This window comes from Hylobates moloch, unplaced genomic scaffold, assembly GCF_009828535.3.
Source record: "Hylobates moloch isolate HMO894 unplaced genomic scaffold, HMol_V3 SCAFFOLD_9, whole genome shotgun sequence".
Taxonomy (NCBI): Eukaryota; Metazoa; Chordata; class Mammalia; order Primates; family Hylobatidae; genus Hylobates; species Hylobates moloch.
In genome coordinates, this window is record NW_026652284.1 from 124,285,284 (window position 1) to 124,294,470 (window position 9,187).

At 60.5% G+C, this 9,187-nt stretch overlaps 2 protein-coding genes across 4 annotated transcripts; both read left to right on the forward strand.

Annotated features, from left to right (window-relative positions):
- The first annotated feature begins 735 nt into the window (after positions 1–735).
- EXOSC4 (exosome component 4) lies at positions 736–4,308 on the forward strand. 2 transcript variants are annotated; one of them, XM_058444637.1, is made up of 4 exons: positions 736–1,064; positions 2,105–2,311; positions 2,404–2,730; positions 4,165–4,308. In XM_058444637.1, exons 1-4 carry the CDS (start codon positions 894–896, stop codon positions 4,228–4,230), a joined length of 771 nt encoding a protein of 256 aa, XP_058300620.1. In that variant the 5' UTR covers positions 736–893; the 3' UTR covers positions 4,231–4,308. The 2 variants fall into 2 exon arrangements, with proteins under 2 accessions (XP_058300620.1, XP_032616632.1); XM_032760741.2 differs by lacking the exon at positions 4,165–4,308 and having other exon boundaries at positions 2,404–2,808.
- Positions 4,309–4,795: 487 nt separating this feature from the next.
- Positions 4,796–8,417, forward strand: GPAA1 (glycosylphosphatidylinositol anchor attachment 1). Of its 2 annotated transcripts, none has more exons than XM_032760742.2 (12): positions 4,796–4,988; positions 5,311–5,490; positions 5,576–5,687; positions 5,899–6,046; positions 6,124–6,225; positions 6,319–6,515; positions 6,598–6,794; positions 6,907–7,060; positions 7,228–7,323; positions 7,474–7,664; positions 7,743–7,928; positions 8,067–8,417. In XM_032760742.2, exons 1-12 carry the CDS (start codon positions 4,915–4,917, stop codon positions 8,308–8,310), a joined length of 1,881 nt encoding a protein of 626 aa, XP_032616633.1. In that variant the 5' UTR covers positions 4,796–4,914; the 3' UTR covers positions 8,311–8,417. The 2 variants fall into 2 exon arrangements, with proteins under 2 accessions (XP_032616633.1, XP_032616635.1); XM_032760744.2 differs by having other exon boundaries at positions 4,797–4,988; positions 7,758–7,928.
- The last annotated feature ends 770 nt before the right edge of the window (positions 8,418–9,187 follow it).

A 9,187-nucleotide genomic window follows, 5' to 3' on the forward strand; every position in this document is an offset into this window, starting at 1 on the left:
CACATGTAGGTGTGCTCCCTGACAGGCGCAGATGAGGTCCTGGCCCGCCACCAGCATCAGCCACCAAAGATGCGAGGGAGAAAGCTTTAGGATGGCTCCAGCCCCAGCCACCATCTGGCAGCAACTGTAGGAGAGATCCTAAGTGCAAACTACCTAGCTGAGCCTAGACAACCCCAGATTGCAGGACATAATAATAGAATGATTGGTATTATTTGAAGCCGCTGAGGTTAAGTGGCAAGAGATAAACAGACATACAACCCCTCTCTGGAAAGGATGAGGAAATCTGCATCCTTAAAGGGAAAAGGGAGGCCCACCTGACTGCAGTGTGGAAGCTCGGTGTAAAGGGAGGGCATGAGAAGACTGGAGAGGTGCCAGGTGTGGACCATCCTGGGACACCAGCCTGGTCACTTTCCTAGGACCGCTCAATGCCTTCTGTCAGTGTCGCAACCCACTGGGTTCATCCTTCCACTTTCACACTTGGGGCGCGGGGAAGGGCTGAATGCAGGCACCACTGGTCACGAGGGCGTGACTGGGGAATTCCTCCTTCGGCGGGCGCCCACCTCCTTGCACCCGTGGCACAGCTCCGGGAACGGCTGCGGGCCCAGCCGCTGCTTCCCCGGAGACAGAAGTGGAGCCGGACCGCCGGAAACCGTAGATCCGGAGAGGTCGGGGCCGCGGTGAACTCCAGTTCCCCGGGACCGGAAGTGACAGCGGACCGCCGGACACCGTAGATCCAGGGAGGTTGGGGCCGCGGAAAGCTGTAGTTCCCCGGAACCGGAAGTGATGGCGGACCGCCGGAAACCGTAGATTCGGGGAGGTCGGAGCCGCCGGGAGCTGTAGTTCTCCCGCGGCTCAGAGAAGTACGCAGAGAGCGGAGCTGGCGCCCGGGCAGCATGGCGGGGCTGGAGCTCTTGTCGGACCAGGGCTACCGGGTGGACGGGCGGCGCGCCGGGGAGCTGCGCAAGATCCAGGCGCGGATGGGCGTGTTCGCGCAGGCTGACGGCTCGGCCTACATCGAGCAGGGCAACACCAAGGCGCTGGCGGTGGTCTACGGCCCGCACGAGGCGAGTGGGCGTGCGGGATGGGGAATCGTGTGGCCGCGGGAGCTGCGGGGCAGCCGGGCTGAGCACAGGCTCGGGGACTTGAGGGGCAACGGCCGGCGCGCCTCAGTCTACACAGCCGATGCTCAGCACCGCATCTCACTCGGAGTAAACGCAAGTCCTTAGTGTGCTGCGCGGTGGCCCTGCCTTTCTCATCAGGCTCTGTCCCTGCGCCCTCCTCCTCTTTGCGGCTCTTCAACGTGCCAGGCACTCCCCCACTCGCTCCCTCTCCTCTCAGCTCTACTCCGACGTCACTCCTTCCCAGACGACCTTATCCACGCGGTACTTCTCGCCCTGCAATAAACCCTTGTCTTTTGTGCACCTACAATCTCAAATGCCTATTTTGCTTGAGCATTTTCCCCTTTGTTTCCTCGCTGGAACATAAGCTTCCTAAAGACAGGGACTTTACATAAAACTATCTGGTTTCATTGCTGTGTTTCCAGCGCTGTAACTGTGCCTGGCCAGCGAAGGTATTCAAAGAGTGTTTGCTTAGCGCATGAGTGTGGGAGCTCAGCTTTCCAGGCGGAGGGAACCAGGAGGGCGAAGACCACGGTGGTGAAAACAAGCAAGGCACTTATGCAGAGCAGAAAGACTGCTGGTGGGGAAAGAGGGGATAACTCCAAATCAGGTTGAGGGTTCCCGGGGAGGTGAAGACTTAGGGTTTTGTAGACCAGGGAAATGATTTGGGATCTTATTTCATATGTAATGTGAAGCCTTTGTAAGGTAATTAGGATTTGAGTGTGTAGGTGAGACAATCAGCCTTGATGTTTGTAAACTTAGGTTGGTAGGGAATGGGGCAAGGATGGACACAAGGAAGCCAATTAAAAGGTGCCAGAGGGCGACACATGCAAGACAGAGAGTGCAAAACAGGGGGCTTTGTTTTGGAGGTAACTTAGCTGCCCGTTGCTGAGGCATTGAAAGTGGAGGGAGAGGCAGACCCACAGAGGACAGTGGAGTGTGAGCTGGAAGGAGTGGGCCTGGCTCATGTGTCTGTCCTCTTCCAGATCCGGGGCTCCCGGGCTCGAGCCCTGCCGGACAGGGCCCTAGTGAACTGTCAATATAGTTCAGCGACCTTCAGCACAGGTGAACGCAAGCGACGGCCACATGGGGACCGTAAGTCCTGTGAGATGGGCCTGCAGCTCCGCCAGACTTTCGAGGCAGCCATCCTCACACAGCTGCACCCACGTTCCCAGATTGATATCTACGTGCAGGTGAGCCAGCTGCAGCCGTCAATCCAGGGAGGGAAGGGTACGATGGGGTTGGGGAGGGAGTCTGATAGACTGACACCCTGGGTTCCCTGCAGGTGCTACAGGCAGATGGTGGGACCTATGCAGCTTGTGTGAATGCAGCCACGCTGGCAGTGCTGGATGCTGGGATACCCATGAGAGACTTTGTGTGTGCGTGCTCAGCTGGCTTCGTGGACGGCACAGCCCTGGCGGACCTCAGCCATGTGGAGGAAGCAGCTGGTGGCCCCCAGCTGGCCCTGGCCCTGCTGCCAGCCTCAGGACAGATTGCGCTGCTTGAGATGGATGCCCGGCTGCACGAGGACCACCTGGAGCGGGTGTTGGAGGCTGCTGCCCAGGCTGCTCGAGATGTGCACACCCTCTTGGACCGAGTGGTCCGGCAGCATGTGCGTGAGGCCTCTATCTTGCTGGGGGACTGACCACCCAGCCACCCATGTCCAGAATAAAACCCTCCTCTGCCCACACACCCCTCACTGTACGTTATCACCCAACAGCACTTCAGAGCCATGTGAAGCCTGGCAGAGCCTGGTCTGGTGCTGGCTCCTGGGGATGATCAGGGACCCTCGCCCACACATGAACTGCCTATCTCTGTGTAGCCTGATTCAAACCCTGAAGCGAACAGTGGATTAGGGGGTTGCTGTGGGGGAGGCCCTGGGTGGAAAAAGCAGCATGTCCCAGTAAGGACTCAAGGCAGCTGAGCAGGAGACAGGGCCTGGCAAGATGAGCCAGGCCATTAGACTGAGGAATCTGTTACCCTTATTCCAGCAGATCGGGGGTCCTGAGCAAAGGGCTGAGGAAGAACTCGGTCGGCTCTGGGTACCCACCCTAGAGATGTGGGGGCCATGTCCCACAGCCTTTGGACTATGGCTTGGAGCCCCTTGGGCTTTTCCTACTGCTTACCTTGGGCTCTAACAGTACAACAGCCAGGCATGGTGGCTCACGCCTGTAATCCCAGAGCTTTGGGAGGCTGAGGCAGGCAGATTGCATCAGGTCAGGAGTTTGAGACCAGCCTGGCCAACATGGCGAAACACCGTCTCTACTAAAAATACAACATTAGCTGGGGGTGGTGGCACATGCCTGTAATCCGAGCTACTCAGGAGGCTGAGGCAGGAGAATCTCTTGAACTGGGAGGCGGAGGTTGCAGTGAGCCGAGATCGTGCCACTGCACTCCAGCCTGGGTGACAGAGCAAGACTCCATCTAAAAAAAAAATAAAAGTACAAAAATTACCTGTTCTCATGGATCACTTGAGGTCAGGAGTTCGAGACCAGCCTGGCCAACGTGGTGAAACCCCATCTCTACTAAAGATACAAAAACTAGTGTGGTGGCAGGCACCTGTGATCCCAGCTACTAGGGAGGCTGGGGCAGGAGAATCACTTGAACCAGGAGTTGAAGGTCGCAGTGAGCCAAGATTGCACCACTGCACTCCAGCCTGGGTGACAGAGCAAGACTCTGTCTCAAAAAAAAAAAAAAAAAAAAAATACCTGTTCTCACATGGAGTCTTCAGCTTTGACCCTTCTCTCTGCCCACCACGATTTTGTTTGTTGAGACATGGTCTTGCTCTGCTCAGGCTGGAGTGCAGTGGTGTGATCATGGCTCACTGCAGTCTGGATCTCCCAGGCTCAAGTGATCCTCCCACTTTAGCCTCCTGAACTGAGACTACAGGTATGCCCCACTCACCTGGCTAATTTTAAAAGAAATTTTTTTTGTGTAGAGACTGGGTCTCATTTTGTTGTCCAGGCTGATCTCAAAGGATCCGCCCACCTCACCTTCCCGAAGTGCACCCTCTTGAGCAAACTCTCCATTCACCTCTGGCCCACAGACCTACCTGCCTGAGCCCCGACTACCAGCTCCTGCAGTCTGGACCCTGGGACTGCTTCTCCCCTAATATTCCAAGGATCTCCTGGCCTGGACAGTGACAGTATGCTCCTCCACTTTATAATGCACACACCCCAGCTCCAGTGAAGCCCGTTTTGGCCAGTAGTGCCATCAGCATCTTCTCTGCAGTCATCTGACTGAAAACCTCGGTGCTGGGCTCACTCTGTGACTCCACTGGGACGTCCTGAGTCATTGGCAGTCTCGCATGGCATCCATTCTCTGACCGCCGCCGGCTTCCCACACACCTGCCCGGCTCATCACCTCTGACTCCTGCGGGCCTTGCAGCCGGCGCTATCTCGCTGCCCCCGACCAGCTCGGCCTGCTGTCGGGCATCTCTGCTGTCCTCCGGCTGTAGGGCTACCTAGCTCCCTCCGGGGCGGTGCACTGCGGGTCCGACTCTCCTGGGGCAGCGCCTAGCGGACTCCCAAACCCGTTCACGTCCTGCCGGCCTCACCAGCACCGCCCACCCTCGAGCCGCTGCTCTGGGCTTGCGCGCCGGCAGTACAAGGTGTTAGGGGCGCGCCCTCTGCTCTGGGCATGCGCGCCTTCGCGAGCGTCTCTGGGACCGGAAGTGCGGGCGAGCGTGGGTCCCCGGGTCTGACAGGAGCAGCCTGCGGGCACCGCGGCGGTGGTTGGAGGCGGGAGAGGGTCCGGAGGTGGGAGAGGGCCCGTAGCCGCGCCGCCCTGCCCCGCCATGGGCCTCCTGTCGGACCCGGTTCGCCGGCGCGCGCTCGCCCGCCTCGTTCTGCGCCTCAACGCGCCGCTGTGGTGAGGACAGGGCCCCGGGAGGCGGGGACCCGAGGGCCCTGGACTCGCGCTGCCGGCGGCCCCATGCGCGGTCCCCATCGAGGGCCGGGGCCGCTCCAGCTGCTCGCGCCCCTCTGGCTGCTCGCGCCCTTCCGCTCCTGCCCTCTGGAAGCACTGAGGGTATCAGGCCCAGGCTTAGCCCTTGGGTTCGGCGTCCCGATATAGGACTCCGGGTTTAGGTCTCTTAGACCCGCGCGATCGACCCCGGGTGCGGAGGTTGTGGCCTCGGGTCGGCGTCTCAGGACCCGCTGACGCTCCGGTGCCCCTCCGTCCTCTCTCACAGCGTGCTGAGCTACGTGGCGGGCATCGCCTGGTTCTTGGCGCTGGTTTTCCCGCCGCTGACCCAGCGCACTTACATGTCGGAGAACGCCATGGGCTCCACCATGGTGGAGGAGCAGTTTGCGGGCGGAGACCGTGCCCGGGCTTTTGCCCGGGACTTCGCTGCCCACCGCAAGAAGTCGGGGTGAGCGGCAGAGCAGGGCGTATGGGGCGAGCAGTGGTGGCTAAGGCCGGGGAGCTCTGCTCAGAGGCTCCCTTCGTGTCTGCAGGGCTCTGCCAGTGGCCTGGCTTGAACGGACGATGCGGTCAGTAGGGCTGGAGGTCTACACGCAGAGTTTCTCCCGGAAACTGCCCTTCCCAGATGAGACCCACGAGCGCTATGTACTGGGGGAGTGGGGTGTGCCTGGGCCCAGAAAGCACCTTGGAGGGAGGGGTCTGGGCTGGGTATCACCTTGGGGGGGTGTCATGGGGCCAGGAAGCTCAGTGGGAGGGAAATTCCTGGTGGGCATTGGAGGGCTAGGAAAGCGGGGGGGGCCTTCAGCCCCCTACCACAAAGTTACACTGAGGCTTCTCCCACCGATACTGCATACAGATGGTGTCAGGCACCAACGTGTACGGCATCCTGCGGGCCCCGCGTGCTGCCAGCACCGAGTCGCTTGTGCTCACCGTGCCCTGTGGCTCTGACTCTACCAACAGCCAGGCTGTGGGGCTGCTGCTGGCACTGGCTGCCCACTTCCGGGGTGAGTCTCAGGGCTGCTGGCCATGGAGGGGTTTGGTCAGTGCCCCAGACCCTGCTGATCCTGCTTCTGGCCTCCAGGGCAGATTTATTGGGCCAAAGATATCATCTTCCTGATAACAGAACATGACCTTCTGGGCACTGAGGCTTGGCTTGAAGCCTACCACGATGTCAATGTCACCGGTAGGTTCTCTTGTCCTGCCTGCCCTGGTTCCCCTCTCAGGGTCACTGTCCTCATCAGATCCCCCATTAGCGCTCATTCACTTGCTCCTACAGGCATGCAGTCGTCCCCCCTGCAGGGCCGAGCTGGGGCCATTCAGGCGGCCATTGCCCTGGAGCTGAGCAGTGATGTGGTCACCAGCCTCGATGTGGCTGTGGAGGGGCTCAACGGGCAGCTGCCCAACCTTGACCTACTCAATCTCTTCCAGACCTTCTGCCAGAAAGGGGGCTTGTTATGCACGCTTCAGGGCAAGGTGGGGCTGCCTGCCTGCCTGAGGGCTGAAGGGCACAGGGTCTGTGGGAGGGGCTGTCTCATCCTGTCCTGCACCTCTAAAGCTGCAGCCCCAGGACTGGACGTCATTGGATGGACCGCTGCAGGGCCTGCAGACACTGCTGCTCATGGTTCTGCGGCAGGCCTCCGGCCGCCCCCACGGCTCCCACGGCCTCTTCCTGCGCTACCGTGTGGAGGCCCTAACCCTGCGTGGCATCAATAGCTTCCGCCAGTACAAGTATGACCTGGTGGCAGTGGGCAAGTAAGTAGTCTCTGGTCCCCCCCTTTCCATGCCCAGGATGGGGTCTAGCTGGAGCGGAGTGGGGGATGGCCTGGTGGCTCTGGCCAGCCGTGAACCTGCCCCACACTGACAGGGCTTTGGAGGGCATGTGCCGCAAGCTCAACCACCTCCTGGAGCGCCTGCACCAGTCCTTCTTCCTCTACCTGCTCCCCGGCCTCTCCCGCTTCGTCTCCATCGGCCTCTACATGCCCGCTGTCGGCTTCTTGCTCCTGGTCCTTGGTCTCAAGATATCCTCTGCCCCTTGCCATCTACTTGTGATCAGCCTCCAGTCTCCTCAACTCTAGGCTGGGGAGAGTCTTCCATCCTGAGAGGGGGTGGGGTACGGGGGTGAGCCCTGGGTCCCCCTCTGGGCAGATCCCGTTACACCTCTTGTTGGGGTCCTTGATTGGGCTACGCTCTGGAACTGTGGATGCAGCTGCATGAGGCTGGAATGGGCCTTGAGGAGCCCGGGGGGACCCCTGGCCCCAGTGTCCCCCTTCCCCCATCACAGGTGATGGCATGCCCTTCTGTTGTTGGAATGGGCTTCCAGGGTTTGACTGGTGTTTAGTGTTGCAACTTAGCCTCAGCTAGTGGGATGGTGGTGGTCTTTGGGGATCCCCTGGCCCCAGGGCCCATCTCCAAGAGCCTGTGTGCCCTGCAGGGTGTGGGGCTGGCCTCGCTCGTGGCACCTCTGCTGATCTCGCAGGCCATGGGACTGGCCCTCTATGTCCTGCCAGTGCTGGGCCAACACGTTGCCACCCAGCACTTCCCAGTGGCAGAGGCTGAGGCTGTGGTGCTGACACTGCTGGCGATTTATGCAGCTGGCCTGGCCCTGCCCCACAATACCCACCGGTGAGAGGCTGGGCTGGTTGTGGGGGGCAGGGGTAGAGGTCCCCTGGACATGCAGACAGCTTGTGGGTTGCCTCTGAGCCCTTTGTCTTGCAGGGTGGTAAGCACACAGGTCCCAGACAGGGGCTGGATGGCACTGAAGCTGGTAGCCCTGATCTACCTAGCACTGCAGCTGGGCTGCATCGCCCTCACCAACTTCTCCCTGGGCTTCCTGCTGGCCACCACCATGGTGCCTGCCGCTGCGCTTGCCAAGCCTCATGGGCCCCGGTATGTATGGATCAGCCCCACTTCCCCCAATGCCTGTGCCCTCATCACACACCACACCCTCATTCAATAGCCCTTTCCCCCACCCTGGTGCCCATGCCCCCACCATGGAGCCTACCTTGATGTTGCTTCTCCACCCAGGACCCTCTATGCTGCCCTGCTGGTGCTGACGAGCCCAGCAGCCACGCTCCTTGGCAGCCTGTTCCTGTGGCGGGAGCTGCAGGAGGCGCCACTGTCACTGGCCGAGGGCTGGCAGCTCTTCCTGGCAGCGCTGGCCCAGGGTGTGCTGGAGCACCACACCTATGGTGCCCTGCTCTTCCCACTGCTGTCCCTGGGCCTCTACCCCTGCTGGCTGCTTTTCTGGAATGTGCTCTTCTGGAAGTGAGATCTGCCTGTCTGGGCTGGGACAGAGACTCCCCAAGGACCCCATTCTGCCTCCTTCCGGGGAAATAAATGAGTTTCTGTTTCAGCAGCTATTTGAGCTCCTGGCCCACTGTCCATGTAGGGCCCCAGGGCATGGGGGTGAGAAGCCTCTGTCTGCAGGGCTTGGCATTCCTCACATCTCCTCCCTGGCAAGGGCTGCTGTAGTCCACTTACTGGGTAGCATTCCTGCCAACCAGGGCTCTGCTGCTGCATCAGCCCTGGGAGGTGAGCCTCAGGTGCACTGTCAGCCCTGGAGGGTGCCATGCAGGCTCAGAGGGCTGTGTGCGTTGCTGTGTGGTACTGTGCCAGGAGCGGTGCTGGAAAGGAGAATACACCATGGCCATGGTTTGAGGGCCTGCCAGGAGCCGAGGCACATACAAACCACCTGACACCATCTTTACTGCTAGGACTAAGAGGGTGGAGCTGGAGCCTTGCAGAGGAGGCCCAGGGTGCATGGCATGGGGCCCAGGCAAGGCCAGCACCTTGGTGTGGGATTGGGATGAAGCAGGGAGGAGCACCTGGCCTGGCGTCCTCGGAGTTGAGTCAGCCCAGGTGAGATGCCCACGAGGGGCTGGGCAGGCAACACAGCGGAGCCAGCACCCAGGAGCAGGTGGGGCACAGGGACAAGAGCCCCACAGGAGAGGGCACTGACGGGCCAGCAAGGAGAGAAGCAGGCTGTCGTACCAGGACTCTGAAAGGAACTGGGAAGACCACCGTCTGTTCCAAAAGAAAGGAAAAACCTGTGGCCTTTAGGTGATGCTAGGGCCATGTCAGAGACCTTGGTGCTGCAGCTAGAGAGCCCTCTGGTCACAGGAAGGCAAAGGCGCCGCAGCCACACA

Bases quoted from the DNA above. Each gene is read 5' to 3' on its own strand.
- EXOSC4 (XM_058444637.1), top strand. From the start codon at position 894: ATGGCGGGGCTGGAGCTCTTGTCGGACCAGGGCTACCGGGTGGACGGG. The intron at 2,312-2,403 runs GTGAGCCAGCTG...GGTTCCCTGCAG, and splicing joins AGATTGATATCTACGTGCAG to GTGCTACAGGCAGATGGTGG. The intron at 2,731-4,164 runs GTGCGTGAGGCC...TCTGGCCCACAG, and splicing joins ACCGAGTGGTCCGGCAGCAT to ACCTACCTGCCTGAGCCCCG.
- GPAA1 (XM_032760742.2), top strand. From the start codon at position 4,915: ATGGGCCTCCTGTCGGACCCGGTTCGCCGGCGCGCGCTCGCCCGCCTC. The intron at 5,491-5,575 runs GTGAGCGGCAGA...TCGTGTCTGCAG, and splicing joins GCCCACCGCAAGAAGTCGGG to GGCTCTGCCAGTGGCCTGGC. The intron at 6,516-6,597 runs GTGGGGCTGCCT...GCACCTCTAAAG, and splicing joins TATGCACGCTTCAGGGCAAG to CTGCAGCCCCAGGACTGGAC.